At 38.8% G+C, this 25,206-nt stretch overlaps 3 protein-coding genes across 6 annotated transcripts in view; 2 read left to right on the top strand and 1 right to left on the bottom strand.

Annotated features, from left to right (window-relative positions):
• The window catches only part of LOC5502082 (sperm-associated antigen 1), a 43,687-nt gene extending 40,633 nt beyond the window's left edge, over positions 1–3,054 (bottom strand). For 2 of the 3 annotated variants that reach the window (XM_048734683.1, XM_032370353.2), the window contains exons 1-3: positions 2,926–3,054; positions 894–1,203; positions 382–510 (exon numbers count right to left, since the gene is read on the bottom strand). In XM_048734683.1, coding sequence (XP_048590640.1) covers positions 382–510; positions 894–1,175 — 411 coding nt within the window. In that variant the 5' untranslated portion in view covers positions 1,176–1,203; positions 2,926–3,054. The remainder of the gene's footprint in view (positions 1–381; positions 511–893; positions 1,204–2,925) is intronic. The other variant, XM_032370354.2, reaches the window with a different exon arrangement.
• Positions 3,055–3,184: 130 nt separating this feature from the next.
• Positions 3,185–10,845, top strand: LOC5502087 (elongation factor 1-delta). 2 transcript variants are annotated; one of them, XM_032370355.2, is made up of 12 exons: positions 3,185–3,398; positions 4,373–4,447; positions 5,254–5,422; positions 5,662–5,724; positions 6,290–6,315; positions 7,022–7,108; positions 7,408–7,471; positions 7,843–7,889; positions 9,565–9,580; positions 9,660–9,722; positions 10,055–10,170; positions 10,736–10,845. In XM_032370355.2, the coding sequence occupies exons 1-12, from the start codon at positions 3,294–3,296 to the stop codon at positions 10,772–10,774; spliced, it is 870 nt and encodes a 289-aa protein (XP_032226246.1). In that variant the 5' UTR covers positions 3,185–3,293; the 3' UTR covers positions 10,775–10,845. The 2 variants fall into 2 exon arrangements, with proteins under 2 accessions (XP_032226246.1, XP_032226247.1); XM_032370356.2 differs by lacking the exon at positions 4,373–4,447.
• Positions 10,846–15,087: 4,242 nt separating this feature from the next.
• Positions 15,088–25,206, top strand: part of LOC116609558 (lysine-specific histone demethylase 1B-like) — a 29,795-nt gene continuing 19,676 nt past the window's right edge. Inside the window, exons 1-8 of the mRNA XM_032370349.2 lie at positions 15,088–15,332; positions 16,748–16,969; positions 18,746–18,835; positions 19,534–19,756; positions 20,151–20,186; positions 21,228–21,396; positions 21,513–21,624; positions 22,239–22,305. Of these exons, the coding sequence (XP_032226240.2) occupies positions 16,821–16,969; positions 18,746–18,835; positions 19,534–19,756; positions 20,151–20,186; positions 21,228–21,396; positions 21,513–21,624; positions 22,239–22,305 (846 nt within the window). The 5' untranslated portion in view covers positions 15,088–15,332; positions 16,748–16,820. The remainder of the gene's footprint in view (positions 15,333–16,747; positions 16,970–18,745; positions 18,836–19,533; positions 19,757–20,150; positions 20,187–21,227; positions 21,397–21,512; positions 21,625–22,238; positions 22,306–25,206) is intronic.

Below are 25,206 nucleotides of genomic sequence, written 5' to 3'. Positions count from 1 at the left end.
TCCAATAGGCAACCAATAGCCTAAATACATGTTATCTGTAACCATAATTTGTTGCATTCCTTTCTTTGTTGAAGAGGTTAATATACCTCATCAAGGTTTCCCCTACCATGTTGGTAAGTACAGGCAAACAAAGAATACAGGTGATCAAATCAGAAATTGTCATTGATTTAAACCAATTGATAGATGTGTAAAGCTCATAGAAAGCAAAATATTATGAGGTTTATTTTTTCGCATGTTTGTTTGTATTTAGTACAAAACTGAGCATAAAACTATCCATAAAAATAACAGTGAATCTAAACCTAGCACAATCTATAAAGCTGCATGTCACAGACAAGGACCAAACTTCCCCTTTTTGAGTTCATCTGCACATGGTATTCTAACCTGTGATGGTGAAGAAGTTGAGCCTATAGTTTTTGATGACCGCACAGGAGGGAGAAAGTCAGATATCGCCTCTGCATCTGAATTGGTTTTCAGCTTTGAATCTAACTGACTGATGTCAGTCATCCATTCCTAAAACAGAAAGATCCTTGGTTACATATATTCTACCTGCATATAAACAACAAAACTTATGGCAGTAGCTGGGGTGGGGATGATGTGGAGTGGGGAGGTGTCCTAGGTCCAAGGGCTTCAAATACCGCCTTTGAATTAATGGCTGGAATTCTAAGTTCTCATTCCACAACAGTTAGGCATGAATCCTGTTCAAAAGTATATGTGACTAATTGAATTTTTTTTAGTTGTAAAATAAATTATCATAGTCATAAAAATAACTCATATGATGTATATTTTAGGGATTTATATTCAGAAGAAATGATTGGAGCCTAAATTAAATCTACTTCTCTTCAAGAGATTCCTTGCAAGTTTTTAATTTGTTATATGAAAAAAGTAAAGCTCACCTCAATGTCATTGACTAGTTCCTCTTGCTCAGGCTTTCCAAGATCTCTGTACGACTTGGCCGGCAAATCTTTTCTTAATGCTCGACTCTTTGGCATGACTTCTTCTAGCCTTTTCTCTGTGAATTCTATAAGCTCAGGATATGTACCCTCCTCTCCTGACCTCAGCACCTTGAGGATTTTCTCAAGCTCCTTCCCATCTGAACAAGACCCCACATACTTGTAGTCTAGATGGTGCAATGGGATCCCAGCCTTTGTAGTGCCATACACACCCTCCGTTCCCATGCTTACAGTTTGGGCTTTAATGAATCTACTTTTTAAAACAATGCCATGATAAGTTTGAGTTCATTTTAATGAGAATACTATAAATAATATGTTGATAACATGGAGCCTGACACTGATTGTCTACACCGGCTGACAGTGATTTCTAGTCTAATTGGTTTTGGTTATTTTTATTTAGTCCTGAAATCTAGAATTTAATTCAATTCTCATTAGTTTAATGTAGTATGTATTAGTATGTTTGTTTCTTTGCTTTTCTGTTTATGTGTTTGCCTGTTCATACCAAGCTATTGTGATTTTTTAATAATTTCTATTTTCTGAACTTAGATTAGTATCAGACTATTTTGTGGATCAGTAATGCACCTATCAGCCCATTCCCCGAGAGGTCGACCCCCGGGGTTGCGAAACAAGTTTTGGGTGGGGGAATTGTCATGACTTTGTATTTCTTCTTTTGTCAACAAAAATATATTTGGGTACCGCCGTCAATGTCATTATTTGGTTTTGAGGCCCTTTATCTGCGTGGACGCAAGCTTGTCGCCATATTTGAAGAAAAATATTGAACTAAATGTTCGGGCTCCCTGTGTTGTATTTTCCCAGATTTAATTTCACGTGACAGTGACTACCGCTCGTCCTCTTTCATCCTCGACTGCCTGATTTGAAGTAAAAAAGTTTAGTAAAATCGAATGTATTGACGTTGGGGAGGAGGAGGCAGAGCTGCTTGACAAGTTTTTTTGCAGCAAGTGTGTTAAATAAATTGTTCTATGCTGTCGAATTTATTTTTGTGTTTTTAACTATAAATGCGCACACAGCACTCTTATCAGCAGTTTCGTGTGTTCAGGCATGTAATTAGAAATGCTTGTATGGCAAAAAGGGCACCCAATAAGCAAATATCACCCATAATTTCTTGAGAAAAGTGCATGGAATTTGGCATGTGACTACGGGGAAAAGTTGATGTGTCTCATGTTGATGTGTTTCATGGGAAGTCTCCAACTCCTAAATCACAAGTCATGTCTCAACTTCAAGGTGAATTATATTGTCAACCTTCTAGGAACTGTTATATAGCAGGGGGATTGCAATGCAAAAGGAACCTAACAAGGGGACTTTTGTAGATGAAAAATTCCCTTCCCCAGGGGGGAATCATTGAGATTGTTTCTACAATTTTACAATCCCTGTGGTGTCCCCAGGGGTCGACCCCTCGGGCAAGCCGCTGATAGGTGCATAAGCTTATATTCAAAGTAATATGTCAAGTTAGGTAAAAATAATAAATTTGACTTAACTTTGTTCCATTTTGAAATGACGAGTGACACCTAAAATCATGCTAGAGGTTGAAATTAAAGCTCTAAACGGAATAAAAACAAAGCTAGAAGCGAGTGTGTGGCGCACCTTTTCTGATATTTGTGTTCACAACAACAGATTCGACATAATCTTTACACTTTAAACGAGCCAGAAAAGTTATAAGATTCTATGTGACAACCAACAATTCTGATGGGTCGAAGTACAAAAAGTGACAAAAATACAGTAAGGACTGGCGGTGTGGAGGGTCCTGATACGAAGGACCTCTAAGAAGAAGAGAAACGAAGCGATCTGACAATCAGACACAACCGCCATTGCTTGAAATGTGCAAAGCAGTTATTAGGCATATCTCTGTTATTACCAAATAGTTATTTGCACCTCGATTGAAGTCCAATAAAGAGGAAAATAAAATGCATTAACAACCAGGCTCATACTGTTATACGAATTCAAGTATAAAACTCACCTCTCTACACAATTTTCATAATTTTTAAAAATTCGCAGAAACTTTCAGACACTTTCCGCCATAAACTTAGCTATCTCTACTCTGAAAATCGATCAGCGACTGTGATTGGACCACCTGAAGAACAACCAATAGAAAGGTTTGTTCTTTCCATTGGTATAAGTGAGAAGAGAGATTTAGTACAGAGGTCACGATTGGTTTATTTTTTGATAAGCCAATGAAAATGATCGTTATATAGAATGGTCAATAAAATTCCCACGTGAACTTTCGAGCTTTCTCTTTCTCAATCTCGTTCACCGGTGGTGAAATTTCTTCTCGCTCTCCTAAAATCGGGCTTTTTGGATACCGACACGGGTTAAATTTGAGCTAAAATGAATGCGGCAATGATGCACGAAACCATCTGGTTTGACAGATACAAGTTTGATGAAGCCGAGGAAACTTACCAGGCTCATTTAGCCGGAGTGGTGAAAACCCATGTAAGAGCGTTGAACAAAATCGGAAACGGGGGGATTCCAATACTAGAGGAATTGTATTATTAATATGATTTATGATTTATAAGGCTTCTACCACTATTACACATATTGAAATAGCGGTAAGGTTGACACAACAGAGCACGGCTCCAACTCAAGTGTAACCTCGGTTAGTAAGCACTGTCACTGGGGGTGGTCACTGCCAGAGGGTTTATTGCGTCCCCAGTGGTTCTTTTACGTCCCTTCGGTTCAGGTTTATTGTAGTACAGCTTGAAGAGACGGGACCTCCGGTTGAGTGTCCTTATCCGAGAAGACTGGAAACACGGGAGAATAACTTCAACTCACTTGTGACAAATTCGATTCAAGGCAGGAACCCGGAAAAATCCCCAGTTTGAGCCAGGATTCGAACCTGGGCCACAGCGGTGAGAGGCCGACGCGCTAACACACTAGGCCACCCGTGCTTCCACTATATATATATATATATACGCTGTATAATTCGTTTAGCACACCAATTCTACATGATATGAATCAACAACCCAAGACTATAATAGATGTTGAAGGATTTTCTGGTAAAAGAGATTTTAACATCATCTAATGGTCACCAACCATGCCTTTAATTCTTCTTTTTTTTTTCAAAATTCTCTATTCCTGTCTTACAGTCTTCTTCTACCATATAGTGTCACACGACATATGATTGTTTGATGTTCCTTAATCTAGAAATTCCTTTTAAAAATAAATAAAAAGTAAATAGAAGATATTCATTCAGCCAAAGAATAAGCAATTTTCATGGTTCAAAGTTTGTATTTTTTAAGATGGAAAAACTCCCATTCCACAGATAATCACTTTTCCTATAAAAACTTTTCTGACGCTGATAATTATTTGTATGTCTTGCGAATATATAATCAAAGCAACAGAGAGGAACATTTTTTTGCTACGTTGTAATTAGTTAAGAGTTTGTTTAAATTTTCTTCCTTTCTTAGGGGTCGTCTTCAGCATCTTCATCTGTAAGGGAGATTGCCGAAGCTCGTAGAAAAATACAGCAAACTCTGAGTGGGGTAAGCTGAAGCCTTACCTTAGTCATTTTCAATGCAAACAATTTTTAATAAGCTTTTTTTATGCAATGAATTAAACTTATTTAATGTAACAAACCTAAGAAAATTTCAAGGTGTTTGATAAGAGTCTTTAACTATGTTAAAACCATTTTCCTTCTTACTCTTAAATACTCCATTTTCTGCCTTTCTGATCTTCTTCAGTTTCCATTTTAAAAATCATTTATCCATTAACCATTTCATAACAGAATTTAAAAGAATATTTATTCTTGATTATCGTGGTACACTTTGAAAGCAAGGCATATTGGGTCAAGGATGGTGTCCATGCGGTTATGTAAACATGGTAATCTGATTTGCACTAAATAGCAAAAAGAGCGCTGACAAAATTCTACTACAAAAATAAACATTAAAACAAACATAAAAGCAGTGAAGTGACACTGTTTAGAAATAGCTCTGCCCAAAAAATATCCAGGCTTACCGTACTATAAGCATGAGTTTTGTTGTTTACTGGGCTTGTGAGTAACTCTCCCAGCAATTCACAAAATGCTTGAACATCTTCTCACTTCTGTCAATTAAGTTTTGAATTTTAGCAGAATGCATTTTGTACCGTCTTATTGGCCAATGCTTGGTTGGAAGCCATTTAAGTGTAGGCCAATGAAACAGTTCAAGGCTTTTGACTGACAGAAGCCTAAATTTATTTTGTTGCTTACATTACTTTTAAGTCAAGCAATTGCTTACTACAGTAGTATCACTATTCATGCTGGAGGGTGGTTAAATCAATTCAAGATGGATAGTAATGGTTTTCTCAACAGGCTCCTGGTACACCCAACTCATCAACCAGGGGACATCATGGTGGCCATCACGGACATGGCCATGGACACGGCCACGGACATGGGCGTGGTGGACACCATGGACATGGCCATGAGGGTCCAGAGAAGCGCATTGCTCACCTTGAAGAGGAGAATAAAAGCCTTCGCAAAGGTACAGATTATAGCGACAAATCTATAATGCTGATTATTGGTACAGATTATAGTAACAAATCTAATGATGATATGATTATTATTGCATTTGACAAGTGCCTTGTCTGTTCCCAAATAATCTTGTGAATAAGATAGTTTCCATTGCAAATCAAGCAACCATTATGTACATCTGTCAGATCTACATTTGCACCTTACTTTTGAATGTGCATTGTGCTGAGAATTTTGTATTTATCTCTGCAGTGACAGATGACCTTACTGAAATGCTGAAGAAACTAGAGCTGAGGGTGGCCCAGCTTGAGGAAGGTAGGTTTGCCCCTCGACAGTCTCAAATAATACACAATACATACATACTGTAATACTACAAATAGTTGTCCATTGAAGCAATAGCAATAGCAATTTCTTCAAGCAATTCTCTCTACAAATGATTTTCCATTGAAAGGTATATTTCTTCAAGCCAGTCTCTCTACAAATGATTTTCCATTGAAACAATATTATACTTCACATCAGTCTCTTTAATACCTTATTACACTTAATTTTCGCGTCACTTTTATTTAGCGAATTTGGCGATTTTAAAAGTTTCTTTTTGTTTCAAATTGTTTCAGTTTTGATGATTACAGCACATTTTAATTCCACTTGATTTCCTTGAATTTATTATCCCAAAATCGCGAAAATAAAGTGGTCTGTATTTTACAAATAATAGGAAAATCGCGAAAATAAAGTGTCGCAAAATATCGGCATCTCAAAATCGCAAAATTTTTATGTCGCGGAAATTAAGTGTAATAAGGTAATTGTCCATTGAACTTCAGTAAATAGTATAAACTAACACCTTCTGTTACCTATTGCTAACATTATGTTGTTCCATACCTAGGGAAATCAGCAGATCCGCCAGCCAAAGTAAGTATTCAGTCCCTCCTGTTCTGTATAATTAGGGAAGATTTCAACAAAATATTGAGCAATTTATTTCAATTACCAAAAAATACACTACAGTGGAACCTGGATTTTACGATACTGGATTTTACAATAACCACGATTTTACGAAGGTGCTCCTTTCTCCCAGCAGAAATGCAGTGAAATCTATTAGAAATAACCTTTAAAAAATAACGATTTTGGATACAACGTTATTCTCGACTTTCTTCTACAAATCTGTTATCCCCAGCATAATTTTAACCCTGATACAGCAATATTACTGATTATGTCTATCATAAACAGTGAAAAACTTAAGACACCACACACGATCTACTGTACATAAATCTTTTTTTTGGGAATTTTGATTACAGTATCACAGAAAGAAACTATACAGTCTTACAAAAAGTACCAAAATTATTATTTTGTAAACGTTGATAATTAACCCCCATACATTTTCAGTGGGTTTTCCTTTATATCGGAAAATCAAGGACCTGTTTTTCAATCAAGGACATTTTCTTTCTCCCAAGGCATGTCATAAAATACAGGTTCCACTGTACAATAATCATCATTCTTATAAAAGCATTTTGCAATAGTAAGCAAACATTAAATGAAAAAATCTTGAAAACTAAAACAAATTACAAACAACCACCTATCACTTAAAGTTTGTCTAACATTACTACCTTGTTGTGGATAGAAACCAGAAGAAAAGCCAGCTGCTGCAAAGAAGGAAGATGATGATGACTCTGATATTGATCTGTTTGGCTCAGATGACGAAGAGGAGGTATAAAAGTAGCACCACATTATAAACATCAAATTTAACTTTTAAATTCTTACATGGAAGTCCTGTAGCCAGGGAGTTCTGGGGGTCGGCATCACCCCTTAGTCAATTGGAAGGTTTGTTCTAAAAAGAAAGTTGAGTACCACGGCGTGCTAGGGCGAGCTACCTAAAAGAATATGGTCCGCTAAAAGGTTAAACAAACCCCGTCTCTCAAACTCCTGGCTACGGGCCTGCATGGCTACCACTGTATGTTTCTTTGTCTCCTGAGTATAATGAGTATGTCTAACAAATTTCTATTTAAGGCTGAAGAGGCTAGACAGTTAAGGGAGAAGCGACTTGCTGAATATAATGCCAAGAAAGCCACCAGTAAGTCTACTCTTCCTAATAGTGTGACTTTCCATACCAGGGGTTCAAGGTAGTTGTTATTTATGCATGTCTAATATAGTCTGACCGTGGAGGTCAACCCCATATCAAACCCCATATCAAACTCTTCTTAATGCTGGCGGTGCATTATGGGCTGGATGTGCATTTTTCGGGGGGAGGGGATGGTGGTGAAGGGATGGTGGTGAGGGGGCAGGAATCACAAATCAAGTACCCATATTTATTTAATGTAATCAAAACCAAACTTTCGTTGCTAGCATTCTGTAAGTTCAGGGTTTAAAGCTGTGTCTTTCAGGTTTTTTTAAATCTTCAGGTATTATGATTTCTCTAGACATTGCATTTCTTCTTTATTCCAGAGAAGCCAGTGATTGCAAAGTCAAATATTATCTTTGATGTTAAACCTGTAAGTATGTAGCGCTACAACACCTCACACTATTTATTGTGCACCATCGCGAGATATCTGTTGACAAGGGACTAAGGTCAGAACATTATTTATGATTAGTAAAAATATATTAACTTGTGGACTGTATATACAGTAGTATATAATGATTCTAGGCAAAATACTAAAATATTAGTAATGTCAGAATTTTACATTATGTAGCTGGAGTGATAATGTAGCTTCAATCATCAGAATGTTTAAGGTGGCGCACCGAGGTTGTTTTGGATAAACAGCTTATACTAAGTTCCCTATGAAGACTCATGTTTGGCATGATTTTCGTAAATTTTTCAGATTTTATTATAATGTATTTAAAAACATCTATGCTTTATCAGATTCCGCTAGATTCACTTTTCTTGGAAATCAGTTTTTTTTTCATGCAAGCTAAATTGGAGCAAAAATTTTATTTTAAAAAAAATATTGAAATCTTCGCAATGATTTTTTTTTCTAAATTCACAGTAACACCTCCCAATACTCCATTTCAAGCACACAAATTGTTGGCTCAAAACTGACCTGTCAAACTTTTGAAACAATTGACGAATCTTTATTTTAAGCCAAAATTGTCCTCGCAATCTTTGAAAAAATAAATGCATGCTAGCGTACAAAGATCCATCCTCGAATTTACGCCCCCTGCTAAGTCCAAACCTTACGGCAACTTGTGTGAGAGGGGCAAGAGGACCAGAGTTGAACAAAAATAAATTCCAGAAAGTCAATTCGAGAGTATTTTTTAAAGATTATTTGAACACTAAAGAACTCATACCTTTTCAACATTGAGTGCAAATTTTTAAACAGTTACCCGCCACTATGGCTAAAATAGGCTTTACCAAAAGTACTTGCTAAATGTAGTTGCATGTTGAACCTGTGTTTATGAGAAATTTGAATAAGTATCTGGATGCGTTTCAAACAAAGCCCACGCCAGGGTCATACATGGTAATCGCTGTGCTGCCTTGTTTGTTTCACATGTGACAAAGTTGCACGAGCGGAACTCAGTTTCGCGCCACCTTAGGCAAAGGTACAATTGACGATTGACTCCTCCACCTTAAAATTTTCACCCCAGGAACACCCCATGGAGATTGAAAGACAATCACCTCCAGAGTTTCCACTTCAATTTGTTTGAGGAGGAGGGGGGGTGGGGGATAGGATATTTGGATCACATAATGCATCGAAATGACTTGGTACAAAGTTACACATGTTTTTACATAAAATGTTTTACATATACGTTATGCAGGGGTTTTATTAATGTTCAGAGTAGGCGGTGGATACAGGGTTCAAAATAGTTTTTTTTAAATCTGCTAGATTTTGCCAGCTTTGTGGAATTTGGCGGGGAAAAAAGCCTGCATACTCAAAATATAAGAGGGGAATACAACAGAAAAAAAAGAGCCGTCAAAGACCAGAAAACAGCTGGCTATTGCCTGCAGCTGGACGATATTTTGAACCCTGAGATACTGATAAGTAGAGGTTTTTTTTATTTTATTAGTTCAAATAAAACTTAAATCAATGTAGCTGCAGCTCGGTGGAAAATAGTGGGAGGTTCTACCAGCTGCCTGGGTCTAATGAAACCCCTGTTTATGGAATATTGTTAATAAAGCCTCACTTACTCTCTTAACTTAATGTCTGTTTTCCTTTCATATCCATCCACTAGTGGGATGACGAGACAGGTGAGTGAGTTGTTACTAAACATAGATATTTGCTCCCAATTAAGGCACCAGAATTCTAACCTATCATATTTTCATACAGATTTGAAAGAACTTGAAAATTCTGTCCGCTCCGTCGCCATGGATGGGCTACTATGGGGAGCCTGTGAGTAGGGAATGATAACTATATTAGTAATTAATGATTAAGAATTTTGACCCTTGGGAAAAAATCTAATTCCCTCACCACTCATATAGAAACATTATTTTCTAGGGTTACGAATTGAAATGCCCCTTAATGCTGTATGATAAAGTTTCCTAATAACGTTACACAGTTGTATGAAAGAAAATATGATCGATTATTTTATGTATAATTGTTTTAACTTCAACTAAGCTGGCTTTGAGCTCTCAGACATAACCCTAAAATAACTTTTAATCTTTTAACTTTTTAAAGTATCGCTTAGTTCTTCATTTTCTATTTTCGTGCTACTTTTTTCACAGCTAAATTGGTGGAAATTGCCTATGGACTCAAGAAACTGCAGATCACATGTGTCATTGAGGATGCCAAGGTTTCCACGGATGACTTGATTGACAAGCTTTGTGAATTTGAGGATTTTGTAAGTTATAGTGTTGTCTGTATTACTTTTGTGTGTGTCTCAATGTATCATGCGCTACGAGTGCATGATACATCAAACACTGGTAGTCAACTCTGCTAAATATTTGTCTTTTAGGACAAACATAGCAAAAAAGAAAACAAAACAAAAGAACAGAGCTTTCCTACTTGAGACAAATATTCCATTCCCATTGAGATGCAAGATTATTGTCTATTGTTATAATATGATAACCCTTGTATATGCAATGTCTGTGTGTGGTCTACTGTATTACCAAGCATTTTTGCTGGCTGGGTCTGTTTGTACCCCCCTGTAGTATCAGCACAGTATTTCACCAGCAATGCTGGTGTTAAAAATGTAGTATCAAGGCAATCTTTATTATTCTTGTTAAGGAAGAAACTTGAATATTTATCTATCTGACTAGGTTTATGTCTTCGCTGTTTTCAAGGGTTTCCGTAGTAAACCCAGTCATATAAGAGGCCCTGTATAGCATTTTGGCTTCACTGCTAGAGGCTGTTTATAACAGCTGTTATGTTCTACATTAACATGCAAACGTTTTGTCATATTTCAGATTCAGAGTGTTGACATTGTTTCCTTCAACAAGATCTAGACGCGTACTACAGATTGGGCAGACTCGCCTACCTATCGAGACTGAATGATAAATAAAATAAATGACACTTATAAACGCATGTTTCTTCTTTCCCTCTGGGTTTTACACACCAAAGAAAACACGAAAGCGTGACGAATGAGTACCGACGGGATGACGGGCCCCAACGTGCGCGACTTTTATTTGAAGCCTGGGATCGACTAGCTAGTAGTCCCTGAACTGTCAATGTCGCAAGACGTTGGAGAGAGTGGGAGGGGCTGGTTTTGGGTTTCCTGTGTCACTAAAACGGAAGTGAGAGACCGGAAAATCTCACTCCCGCATTTTTCCCACAGATAACCCGTTGTTTCCCTTCTTTTCTTCCCAATGTGGATGAGGCTGGATTTTTAGGGATCCTATGTCGAAGTTAATCTGGAAAAACAAGAAAACAATATGGACTTAAGTTATAAATGGTGGACTTTTGCGCAAAATATGCGCTAACTAGTTATTGGCAAACTTTTTTTTTCTTCTTCTTCTTCTTCTACGTTCTCTGGTGTGACGGGCGTGTCAACAGGGAATGTTTGGACAGACAAGGAAGATGGCGGCTAAGAGTGGGTCTCCGGTGTTTATGATATTTTCTGTGCTATTTTGTCATCTTGTGTTTTTTAACCCGGACCCAAACTCATCGCCGAGCCGTATATGAAAAATCAGCTTCTGCCTTCATCGTGTTTTAGAGTAGTGGCAGTTATCGATCTTGGCCAGCTCGTTAAGGTCTCTTTGTCGAAGTTTGGTTTTCGGAAAACACGTCTGAGTCTTTCAAGATGGTCAAAGCGAGGACAAACTGTGTTAATTGTAGCCGGACATGATCCACCAATCGACATGACAATCTACTCTGATGTGTCTATGAATCCTGGCCCTCAACATAAGAACAATTTAAATCAAACCAAGACGAAACCAAAAAATCTTCCGCGCCATTATTCAAATCTGGTACGAGTTCCATTGACAGAGCCGGCAATTGTTCACAACAATAGACCTCAGTTTATGAGGTGTTGTGTTCTCAATGCCCGGTCAATTAGGAACAAAGCGCCTGACTTTGTTGACCATATTTGCGATTCTAATGTCGACATTGCGGTTATTACCGAAACCTGGTTAAAGCCTGGAGATTCTGCGGCTAGGATTGCTGCCACACCGCCGGGATACAGGCTACTCGATCGCCCTCGCTCAGACAGAAATGGGGGTGGTACTGGTATATTGGCACGGGACTCACTTGTAGTTATAAAAGCAAGAGCGGGTATTTATGATTCTTTTGAGTATTCGGAGTGGACAATTGTGTCTGGCTCTACTCGTCTGCGTTTACTTGCCATCTATAGGCCACCATACTCGTCAAGTCATCCGCTCACTGTGAGCATGTTTATCTCGGAATTCGCCGAGTTCCTGGAGTCTGTTGTCATGACAACTGAGCCTCTGGTGTTGACTGGTGATTTCAATATCCATGTTAATATCGATTCTGATAACGATGCAGCTCGCTTCTTAGATCTACTGTCATTAATGGGTCTACAGCAGCACATTAACTTCCCTACTCATATCTCTGGGAACACCTTGGATTTGCTTATCTCAAGGACTCTAGATTCTAGTCTCATACATGATGTCCGACCTGGCTCTTATTTCTCAGACCATTGTATAGCATTTTTCGCCATAAATGTTTCAACGCCGGAGTTCTCTAGGAAAAAGGTATCCTTTAGGAAAGTGAAGGCTATTGACACAACAGCATTCATGAGTGATTTGTCTGCCTCGGAACTGTGTCAGGACCCACCTTCGGAGACTGTGCAATTGGTCGACTGTTATAACAAAACACTTGCTGGATTACTCGACCGCCATGCGCACTCAAGACGAAAACAGTTACAGTCAGACCCCAAGTGCCCTGGTATTCTGAGGAAATCCGTGAGGCTAAGAGAGTGCGCAGCCGCGCAGAAAGAAAATGGAGAACTACTAGGTCTGCTGATGATCTCGCCTCATTCAAACGACACAAAAATCATTTGACGTATTTGCTGAAAGTAGCCAAATCTGCTTTTTTTGACTGACTTTGTCAGTCAGAATTCTGATAATCAAGGCAAGTTATTTCGTGCTGCGAAAGATCTTTTAGTGGAAAAGAACTCACTATGCTTCTCGGACTATGCGGATAAATCAGCATTGGCAAACGACATAGGAAAGTATTTTGTGGAAAAAATCAACCGACTGCGTGATGAGCTTGACAAGGGTTGTAGTGCCTCGGAGAATGTACAGAGCGGTGATCTGGTGAATGACTGTACTGTAGAAACGGTCTCTCTAGTCCCTCGAATGGAAGCATTCAAGTTGTTGACTGAGGAAGATGTACGCATGCTCATTAAGAATTCGAAATGTACTTCTTGTAGCCTCGATCCCATACCTACGCACTTGTTGAAATCCTGTAGTGAGCCACTCGTTTCCGTGATCACCAAGCTAATCAATAACTCGTTAGAATCAGGAATTTTTCCTGACTGCTGGAAGAAGGCTATTGTCGTACCACTGTTAAAGAAACAGGGATTGGAATCTATCTTCAAGAACTTGCGTCCTGTGAGCAATTTAGCTTAATTCTGTTTCCAAGCTCATTGAGCGTGCAGTTTTCAATCAGACGGATAATCACCTTATTCAGTCAGCGCTTTATCCGCTATTACAGTCTGCATACCGCAAGCATCACAGTACGGAAACGGCGTTGGTCAAAGTTGCTAATGATATATTATTGAATATGAACTCGCAGCGCGTTACATTACTTGTACTCTTAGATTTAAGTGCTGCATTTGATACAGTTGATCACTCAATTTTGCTCCAACGTTTAACTGCTAGCTTCGGCATCGCTGGGAAGGCTTTGGAGTGGTTTACGTCATATTTATCAGGGCGCAGCCAGCGTGTGTTGTTTGAGGGGGTGACGTCGGACAGCTTTGATCTGCGTTTTGGTGTCCCACAAGGCAGCTGTCTTGGCCCGCTTCTTTTTGTACTTTACACCTCCAAGCTCTTTGAGATAGTGCAAGCCCATCTGCCGGATGCACATTGTTTCGCTGACGACACACAACTTTATCTATCTTTTGATCCCAATAGTGAGACGGACCTAGCGGATTCTTTGGATGCTATGGAACGATGCATCAATAACTTACGTACTTGGATGTACCAGGACAAGTTAAAAATCAATGACGATAAAACTGAATTTCTTGTTATCGGATCGAAACAACAGCTGTTGAAAGTAGATAATTGTTCAGTTCGTGTTGGCAATATAGGTATTATGCCCGTTTCAGAAGTGCGCAATCTTGGTGCCTGGTTCGACTCACATTTTTCTATGTCGACCCATATTTCTAAGTCTTGTAGTTCAGCGTTTTTCTGGCTGCACAATATTAAGAGAATAAGCCAATTTTTGCCTAGGGATAAACTAGAAATGGTGTTACATGCCTTTGTTTCCAGTAGAATAGATTATTGTAATGGACTCCTTTATGGACTACCAGAACGAGAAATGGGTAAATTGCAAAGGGTGCAGAATGCTGCAGCTAGGCTGCTCACGTCATGCAAAAAGTACGATCATATTACGCCTGTGCTAAGAAATCTTCATTGGTTGCCTGTAAGGTATCGGGTTAAATTTAAAATCTTGCTGATCACTTTCAAAGCTCTTCAGGGGCTAGCTCCTCGTTACATAACTGATCTCATTAGAATTAAGAATAACGCGCGCTATTCACTGCGCTCAAATGAGGGCCTTTCTTTAATGCATCCCCCAGGAAAAATGATGAAGTCTTTCGGTGACAGATCGTTTAGTGTTGCTGCACCTACATTATGGAACGCTCTCCCTGCAAATCTTCCCACCATCAATTGCAGTATCTTTCATTTTAAAGCGCAACTTAAGACTCATCTTTTTAAATTAGCTTTTAACACTTGATATCACATAATCATCAATATAAAGATATTTTTATTTTTATTATTTTATTTTTTATTCAATATTTTTCCTATGAATCTATTATTTCATATTATTTTCGATTATAATTGTAAATTTTATTATATAGTTCAACATTTAGTTATATTGTAATGCGCTTTTGATCATTATATGAAAAAAGCGCAATATAAATTAATAAATTATTATTATTCTGATTTTTTTTAATCTGATCATTTTGTTTTGAATTTGCGACCCAAAAAGGTCACGTGATCTCTTAGCGCAAATTCCCTATTGCTGGAATAAGTGCCCCCCCCCCCCCCCCCCCCCCGATGTACATCGCACGCAATGGCCCACCTCTAGTAGCAAGCGAGTTGCCATTTTGAAGAACCACAGGGATCCCAAGCTAGCACCGATCCACTTGGGTATCCTGTGGCAATGATGGCGCTGTGTTGATGTGTGTTCAGAGTGAGCTTCTCTGCCATTCTTTCTTACGAACAGTTTATCGAATCTATTTTAACGGCACATAGATGCTTTAAGGTATATTTGTATTAACCGCAGTGCTTTGTTGCCTGGTGGATCTCTTACTACACGAATTCTTCCTTTCTTTGGTTGAGAGAAATTTCACTTTCGAACCCGAACAAAACCAACGTGAAGGTAAGAGTTGAATTTAGACAAATTCTGTTCATAAGTCACCTTCTCTGATACTTGGTTCATAAAAGTGAAATTTGTTTAGTATTTATATAAGTCTTCATTGATCAATTTGACCACAAGCACGTTTTTGGCTTGCTGTTAGGTGAACATGTATCGACTCGACGCGTTGTGTTTCCGTAAATTTTGTGTTTCGCGCCAGAAGAAAGCTCCAAACGTCTATTGTTCCTTTGGCGAATCGAAGCTCATGTCAATCTTTCTTCTTCTTAAGTGATTTTCTCTTCAGAAATACTTGTTAAATTCTGTAGTTGTGTGTTTCTATTGCTCTCTGAATGCCTTTCTTCTAAAGAGTCCATTTGTTTTTGAGAGCCCCTAACTAATTAGTATGCACGTGGTCGTTGCTGTCATTATTATTTTATGCCCATAAATAAAAGAATGATTAAATTTTGCTTGCTTTCTACTGTATTTCAACCATTTAAAAAAGCTGACAGTTTTCAAGCAATATTTGTATTGAAATTAAACAAACCCACCCCCTTTGATCATAGTTACATTGTATTTAGTTAGCATTTATAAAATTTAATGAAATACAACAGTTTTTTTAAGTATTATAGCATTTTTATGTAATTTTAAAATATATTATCCTAATGCTGATAGGATTTAGTCTGCTGGATATAAACTTATGCCTAGGTGTTTGCTACAGAGCTGAAAGTGAAGCTGAAACCACTGAGCTATGTGGAGCTCAAATTTAAACAATATTTCAATTAGCCAAAAATTGCATTATTCATGTAAATAAAATCATTAATAGAAATATATATTTTACTGTTGGCATACTTGTCAACTCTCCCGCATTAGGCAGGTGTCTCAAGGTTTTGGACCCTTTCTCCTGCTCTCCCGCTTTTTAGCGATTTTTATCGCTTCCGAAGAATTATCCTATAGAACATTGTCATTTTGCCTATTTGATATTAAAATATTTGAAACAATAATTCCCTTGCATAGCGCAAATTATCTAACACCCTCATGAGATCTATAAGTGGATTTGTTTGCTGTTTGAGAGCTTTCCTTACGGCAAACGCCTCCCCCCAAAAATTAATATACCACACCCCTCCCCCCAAAAGAATTCTCAAGCCTTGAGATTTTTAGGGGTTGACAGGTATGTGTTGGTGAGGCTAGAAATTATGATATTCCCGAGTCAGCAGCTACACGTAGGCTACATCAGGGTTTTACTTACATCATAACATTCTCAAATCATTATTTTCCTGCCTTTCTGATGTCTAGAGCGGTTTAAGTCCTATTAATAGAATTTAATCTTACTTGTTAGTTCTAAGAATACTTTAGAGCCTGTGTGGTATTGCTCAAGATATACAGCACTGTGCAAAGCAAAAGTCTGCATACAAACAAAAGGTTATTTTTAAAATCCTCAGGTCTTCTTGCTGATGGATCCAATATTGATAGATTCTTTCAAAGCACACATTTATTGATGACTTAAATGCTGCCATGACGGATTGCGCCCCCCGGAGTAGACGGACACCCAAGCAGAGAAAGCTTGATGATGGCAGCTCATGCGATGCCAAACGCTATCGGAAGTGTGAGAATGCCGGTTGCCCTGCTGAGAGACCACAGTGCTGTGCTTGTTTAAGCAAAGGGTAAGGATATCCTATATACTCTGAGGGATAGAGTGATCTTATACTCCAATGGATAGGGGATTCTTATACTCTGAGGGATAGGGTGATCTTATACTCCAAGGGATAGGGGGTCTTATACTCCAAGGGATAGTGTGATCTTATACTCGAAGGGATAGGCTGATCCTATACTCCAAGGAATAGGGTGATCTAATACTCCAGGGGATAGGGTGATCTTATACTCCAAGGGATAGGGGGGTCTTATTCCCCAAAGGATAGGGTGATCTTATACTCCAAGGGATAGGTTAATCTTATTCTCCAAAGGATAGGGTGATCTTATACTCCAAGGGATAGGGTGATCTTATACTACAAGTGATAGGGGGGTCTTATACTCTGGGGGATAGGGTGATCTTATACTCCAAGGGATAGGGGGGTCTTATACTCCAAGGGATAGTGTGATCTTATACTCGAAGTGATAGGCTGATCCTATACTCGAAGGGATAGGGTGATCTTATACTCCAAGGGATAGGGTGATCTTATCAGGGCTTCTGGAATTACGCGGAAAAAACTCAAAATTACGCGCTAAATTACGCGGAAAATCAATTATTACGCGCTAAATTACGCGGGATTTTGCAATACATTTTTCTTTAAAAATCAAAATTTAGCGGGATTCTTTACTGAATTACGCGCTAAATTACACGGAATATCAACTGTTACGCCCAAACAACATTTTGTACCGAAGGAAAGCACGAAATAACTTGAGAAGGTTGATTTTTTGTGTGAAAATATCTCCTAGCCACCAGCCAATTAAAAAAAGTATTTTATTATTAGTCCTAGGCCTTCGCGGTTTAGCAAAGAAAACCTATTCATTTTATTTGTTTTTGGAAATTCAGTTCGAAATATCGCACTCTTACGAAGAATATCTCTCTTTTCTCACGAGAAATAGAGGTAACAACCCTAAAAGAACACATAAGCTGTGCAATTAAATGGTTTGTCTTTCAAAATTTAGCCAAATTAAGCGGGATTACCCAGAAATTTGTGGATTACGCTGAAAAAGCCAAATTACACGCTTCCGCACAAGCGCGTAATTTCAGAAGCCCTGTCTTATACTTCAAGGATTAGGGTGATCTTATACTCCAAAGGATAGGGGGGGTCTTATACTCCAAGGGATAGGGTGATCTTATACTCCAAGTGGTAGGGTGATCTTATACTCCAAGAGATAGAGTGATCTTATACTCCAAGGGATAGGGTGATCTTATACTCCAAGGGATAGGGTGATATTATACTACAAGGAAAAGGGCAATCCCATACTCCAAGGGATAGGTTAATCTTATTCTTCAAGGGATAGGGTGATCTTATACTTCAAGGGATAGGGTGATCTTATACTTCAAGGGATAGGTTAATCTTATTCTTCAAGGGATAGGGTAATCTTATTCTTCAAGGGATAGGGTGATCTTATACTTCAAGGGGTAGGCTGATCTTATACTCCAAGGGATAGGCTGATCTTATACTCCAAGGGATAGGGTGATCTTATACTCCAAGGGATAGGGTGATCTTATACTCCAAGGGATAGGGGGATCCAATACTCCAAGGGATAGGGTGATTTGATTTGATTTTTTATTTATTTATTTATTTATTTATTTATTTATTTATTTATTTATTTATTTATTTATTTATTTATTTATTTATTTATTTATTTATTTATTTATTTATTTATTTATTTATTTATGTATTTATTTATTTATTTATTTATTTATTTATTTATTTATTTATTTATTTATTTATCTACTTTCTCTGCAGATGTTGTGGTGATGGCTACACTTCTAGGTGGTACCACATTTCGAATGGAGAGCATTTTTGTAATGCCTGCTTTGACTACATATATAGAAGGTAATGTAGATGTAGTTATAGATTGCATAAAGCCACAGCTATTCTATATTATAAGGTTTTAATACCGGAAAAAGAGGATTAAGATAAAGATTTGTTTTGACTGTAGTTTGGCTGAGATGAGAGCAATCCCCAGGGGAAGAGGAAAGAAAGTAGTCCAGCTTATTGCTCCTTCAGTGTGTTTGTCACTTAAGCTTTGCTGCATGGCTTATAATAAAATATCTAAAATTTTCAACAAAGTCCCCAAAGGACATGAACCATAAAATCAACATCATCACTTAGCATTGTTTGTCACCATAATTATTTTCATCATACTTAGTTATGTACATAAACATAATCTTCATCCGTGCATCATCATTGTTACCGCCATCTTTTGTTGTCATCTACACCTAGACCTACTCGTCATGACCATTATCAGCCTTAGGAATGAAAGCGGCATTGTCACCAATTTACTTTCGGAGGGCCGATGGAAACCTCAACCGACAAGAGACAAAAAACCTATTAGAACCCGCTTTAAATTATCAGTCACACCCTCAAAGAAACTTCAAATAGACACACTGCTTTTACAATTTTGAAAAATATTTTTCGCGTTTTGCGAGATTTATACGTAATCAACCTGAAGTACACTGGAAGTAAAGCCGCTTTAAACAGTGTAATTATAACCAAATTTAATTCCATATTAATTTCACCCTATTACCTAGCCACAAAGAGGGCTATGCGGCATTTGCGAAGTGGAAGTTTGACTGGGGTAGCTGTTGTCAGCGTGAGCCTAGTGCCAAGTGCTACGTTGCAGAGCAAGTGATGGCGTATTGGGTGAAGTGCAGGAATTGCGGCAAGTGGCGAAAGCTGAGGCGAGTAGAGGGGAGCCTCACCTCAGAGCTTGTTGACAGCTTCACATGCCGCCCAACAGGGCTGGGAAACAAGGTGAAATAAGTGATATGGTGATAAAGGTGCCTAAATCAGTCAAACGTTTGTTATTGTTTTTTATTAATATTTAAAGACAGATTATCTGCAGAGAATCTCGAAATAACCACCCCAAAACAAAATTCTAGAGCCTATTTGAAAGCATTTCGGTTGCTTACTTAGTTTAATCGTCTTGATTTATCTATATATTTTTTTAAATGGTCCTTTGATATTTCCTTATTTTTCCCATTAGATAACAAAGAAGATAAGTTCGTAATATTATTGAATTTCATTTGAGTCTTTCACAATTCACATCTTTTAAGATGTGCGTTAAAATACACATCGAGCCATACTGTTAAGCAGTATCGCCCATTTGTCTAAATCCTATCTAGAATATGTGATATTTTTTTCTCAGCGGGCCCTAAATCCCTGCAAAGACCCTGAAGACCCGGTACGTGATTTATAGAATAGAATACCGTTATGACATATACATTCACATTTTTTGTATCAAATTCCTTATGAATTTCTTTCATTTTTGTAATAAACGTTGACGTTTTACACCATCCAACCTTTCTTCCTCCGGGTGAGCCTTTTTTTTTTTCTTGTAGTAAAAAATAACTAGAGCATATTCATTGTTTTTATTAGATTGTGGCTATTATTAGATGGTGGCTATTATCAGAATAGCTACTAACACACTCTTTTTTCCACATAGAGTTTCCAAGTCCTTGCATTTCGCTTTCCCTTTCCCTGTATTGTGTTACCAATACCCCACTCTGTTTTCCACACAGAGTTTCTGAGTCCTTGCAGTGCGATTTGCTCTGTTTGATGTTACTATTACCCCACTCTGTTTTCCACACAGAGTTTCTGAGTCCTTGCAGTGCGCTTTGCTCTGTTTGATGTTACTATTACCCCACTCTGTTTTCCACACAGAGTTTCTGAGTCCTTGCAGTGCGCTTTGCTCTGTTTGATGTTACTATTACCCCACTCTGTTTTCCACACAGAGTTTCTGAGTCCTTGCAGTGCGCTTTGCTCTGTTTGATGTTACTATTACCCCACTCTGTTTTCAACACAGAGTTTCTGAGTCCTTGCAGTGCGCTTTGCTCTGTTTGATGTTACTATTACCCCACTCTGTTTTCCACACAGAGTTTCTGAGTCCTTGCAGTGCGCTTTGCTCTGTTTGATGTTACTATTACCCCACTCTGTTTTCCGCACAGAGTTTCTGAGTCCTTGCAGTGCGCTTTCCTCTGTTTTGTGTTACCAATACGCCACTCTGTTTTCCACATAGAGTTTCTGAGTCCTTCATTGCGCTTTCCTCTGTTTTGTGTTACCAATACCCCACTCTGTTTTCCACACAAAGTTTTTGAGTGCTTGCATTGCGCTTTGCTCTGTTTGGTGTTACTATTACCCCATTCTGTTTTCCACACAGAGGTTTTGAGTCCTTCATTGCGCTTTCCTCTGTTTGGTGTTACTATTACCACACTCTTTTCCGTAGAGAGTTTCCGAGTCCTTGCGATGCGGTTGGTTATGCAGTCTAGTTGAGCCCCCTCTCTTAAAAAGCAGTCCCGCTGCGCCCTATCTCGCCCCTTACTTCCCTGATGGTGTAGGGCTCTCGCCCTGTTTAGACGCTGCAGACAAAGAGGAGGCAAAAACTTCTTCCAAAGGTAAGCAGAACTGGAGTCGTGCAAAACTATCATAATAGTTAAACCCTTTAGCCCCTACGCCGGACAAAACCGGTCGTTATTCGATTACCTTCATCGTTACCTTATTGTTTTGTTAGGGTATATTCAGCCATTCTACGACCCTGAAGTAGGACAAACTGCCTTCACATTTCGCCCTGACACCATGGAAGAGGAAGAAAAAGAATACTTTCCTGCATTTTCCAAAGCCAGGTACTGTCATACACGTATTTCAATAAAGGTTGGCAGTACAAATGACGATTGGCAAATGCCGATTGGCAAATTGCAGTTCTACGACCGAAACCGAAAGTAACCATGCGTCTCGAAGAATATGGATAAATCAAAACAATTATCAATTAAAGGTTACCAATGCTTCACTCTGAGATTGTTGGACTTTATTTAACACCTTTAATTTTACAAATAATTAGTACCTATAAGCCATTTGCACTGACAACCTTTTGTGAAATAGGTGTATGCCAAAGAAGATGGAGATAAACAGCACTGGAGGGCCGTTTTTTTTTAGTGATTTGACTCGGTACAGGGCAAATTTGGGGCTTGTTGATAAAGCTGTTTGTTGTGGTTGTAGCAAAAGAACGGATGATTGTAAGTCTAGGTAGAGTGCAGTCGTCCTAGCCGAGAAAGTTTGTGGAGGGCTCGAGGTGGATTGATAAAGCTCGCTGCTTTAGGCATGCTACAAGTGCAAGTGTCGTGTACAGTGTGTATTGCACTTGTTGCAGTCGAGAGGTGGCGTCTCTGAAGGGTGGGGCATAACGGGTACTCGACAGACCTATATAGTGTTTTTAGAATGTAAACCTTATTATTTTCAGGGAAAACTCGATAATCTACCTGGCATTGAGAAATCTAATGCTCGCACTATGGGCAATAGATTGCAAGGTAAGGTGTCGGCTGTGCTTTTTTTGTATTTTCTAATACAAGAAATCATCCTTTGAAGGCTTCTTCTTCAAGGCTTCAAAACAATAGGTCCATACGCAAAGAAAGGTAGTATATTATTCGACTCAAATTCCATGGTACATCATGCGGGTTCCCTGTGTGTCATTACACATCCATCTGTCCTCCTTTGAAGGCTTCTTCTTGGCTTCAAATAAAGGCCCAGTGTGAGGTACATTTCTAGCGCATGCCACCCCTTTCCCTATCATCGACATTTGAGTCCCGGGCTACCAAGTGTTCGTCTTCTCTCTTATCATGGATAACTTCTCTCAAGCAGCGTATCAATCAAGCTACCAAGTGTTCGTCTTCTCTCTTATCATGGATAACTTATTGCAAGCAGCGTATCAATCAAGCTACCAAGTGTTCGTCTTCTCTCTTATCATGGATAACTTCTTTCAAGCAGCGTATCAATCAAGCTACCAAGTGTTCGTCTTCTCTCTCATCATGGATAACTTCTCTCAAGCAGCGTATCAATCAAGCTACCAAGTGTTCGTCTTCTCTCTTATCATGGATAACTTCTTTCAAGCAGCGTATCAATCAAGCTACCAAGTGTTCGTCTTCTCTCTCATCATGGATAACTTCTCTCAAGCAGCGTATCAATCAAGCTACCAAGTGTTCGTCTCCTCTCTTATCATGGATAACTTCTTTCAAGCAGCGTATCAATCAAGCTACCAAGTGTTCGTCTTCTCTCTTATCATCGATAACTTCTCTCAAGCAGCGTATCAATCAAGCTACCAAGTGTTCGTCTCCTCTCTTATCATGGATAACTTCTTTCAAGCAGCGTATCAATCAAGCTACCAAGTGTTCGTCTTCTCTCTTATCATCGATAACTTCTCTCAAGCAGCGTATCAATCAAGCTACCAAGTGTTCGTCTCCTCTCTTATCATGGATAACTTCTCTCAAGCAGCGTATCAATCAAGCTACCAAGTGTTCGTCTCCTCTCTTATCATGGATAACTTCTCTCAAGCAGCGTATCAATCAAGCTACCAAGTGTTCGTCTTCTCTCTTATCATGGATAACTTCTCTCAAGCAGCGTATCAATCAAGCTACCAAGTGTTCGTCTTCTCTCTTATCATGGATAACTTATTGCAAGCAGCGTATCAATCAAGCTACCAAGTGTTCGTCTTCTCTCTTATCATGGATAACTTCTTTCAAGCAGCGTATCAATCAAGCTACCAAGTGTTCGTCTTCTCTCTCATCATGGATAACTTCTCTCAAGCAGCGTATCAATCAAGCTACCAAGTGTTCGTCTCCTCTCTTATCATGGATAACTTATTGCAAGCAGCGTATCAATCAAGCTACCAAGTGTTCGTCTCCTCTCTTACCATGGATAACTTCTTTCAAGCAGCGTATCAATCAAGCTACCAAGTGTTCGTCTTCTCTCTCATCATGGATAACTTCTCTCAAGCAGCGTATCAATCAAGCTACCAAGTGTTCGTCTCCTCTCTTATCATGGATAACTTATTGCAAGCAGCGTATCAATCAAGCTACCAAGTGTTCGTCTCCTCTCTTACCATGGATAACTTATTGCAAGCAGCGTATCAATCAAGCTACCAAGTGTTCGTCTCCTCTCTTATCATGGATAACTTATTGCAAGCAGCGTATCAATCAAGCTACCAAGTGTTCGTCTCCTCTCTTATCATGGATAACTTATTGCAAGCAGCGTATCAATCAAGCTACCAAGTGTTCGTCTCCTCTCTTATCATGGATAACTTATTGCAAGCAGCGTATCAATCAAGCTACCAAGTGTTCGTCTCCTCTCTTACCATGGATAACTTATTGCAAGCAGCGTATCAATCAAGCTACCAAGTGTTCGTCTCCTCTCTTATCGTGGATAACTTATTGCAAGCAGCGTATCAATCAAGCTACCAAGTGTTCGTCTCCTCTCTTACCATGGATAACTTATTGCAAGCAGCGTATCAATCAAGCTACCAAGTGTTCGTCTCCTCTCTTATCATGGATAACTTATTGCAAGCAGCGTATCAATCAAGCTACCAAGTGTTCGTCTCCTCTAGTATCATGGATAACTTATTGCAAGCAGCGTATCAATCAAGCTTCCAAGTGTTCGTCTCCTGTCTTATCATGGATAACTTCTTCGAAGCAGCGTATCAATCAAGCTACCAATTGTTCGTCTCCTCTCTTATCATGGATAACTTCTCTCAAGCAGCGTATCAATCAAGCTACCAAGTGTTCGTCTCCTCTAGTATCATGGATAACTTATTGCAAGCAGCGTATCAATCAAGCTTCCAAGTGTTCGTCTCCTCTCTTATCATGGATAACTTCTTCCAAGCAGCGTATCAATCAAGCTACCAAGTGTTCGTCTCCTCTCTTATCATGGATAACTTCTTGCAAGCAGCGTATCAATCAAGCTACCAAGTGTTCGTCTCCTCTCTTATCATGGATAACTTATTGCAAGCAGCGTATCAATCAAGCTGCCAAGTGTTCGTCTCCTCTCTTATCATGGATAACTTATTGCAAGCAGTGTATCAATCAAGCTACCAAGTGTTCGTCTCCTCTCTTATCATGGATAACTTATTGCAAGCAGTGTATCAATCAAGCTACCAAGTGTTCGTCTCCTCTCTTATCATGGATAACTTATTGCAAGCAGCGTATCAATCAAGCTACTAAGTGTTCGTCTCCTCTCTTATCATGGATAACTTATTGCAAGCAGCGTATCAATCAAGCTACCAATTGTTCGTCTCCTGTCTTATCATGGATAACTTCTCTCAAGCAGCGTATCAATCAAGCTACCAAGTGTTCGTCTCCTCTAGTATCATGGATAACTTCTCTCAAGCAGCGTATCAATCAAGCTACCAAGTGTTCGTCTCCTCTAGTATCATGGATAAC

Source organism: Nematostella vectensis, chromosome 11, assembly GCF_932526225.1.
Source record: "Nematostella vectensis chromosome 11, jaNemVect1.1, whole genome shotgun sequence".
In the NCBI taxonomy this organism is placed as follows: domain Eukaryota; kingdom Metazoa; phylum Cnidaria; class Anthozoa; order Actiniaria; family Edwardsiidae; genus Nematostella; species Nematostella vectensis.
This window is presented reverse-complemented; position numbering and strand designations above follow the sequence as displayed.

Excerpts from the sequence above, each read along its gene's own strand:
- LOC5502087 (XM_032370355.2), top strand. The coding sequence starts at position 3,294 with ATGAATGCGGCAATGATGCACGAAACCATCTGGTTTGACAGATACAAG. Across the intron at positions 3,399-4,372 it reads CCGGAGTGGTGAAAACCCAT|GGGTCGTCTTCAGCATCTTC; the intron begins GTAAGAGCGTTG and ends TTCCTTTCTTAG. Across the intron at positions 4,448-5,253 it reads TACAGCAAACTCTGAGTGGG|GCTCCTGGTACACCCAACTC; the intron begins GTAAGCTGAAGC and ends TTTTCTCAACAG.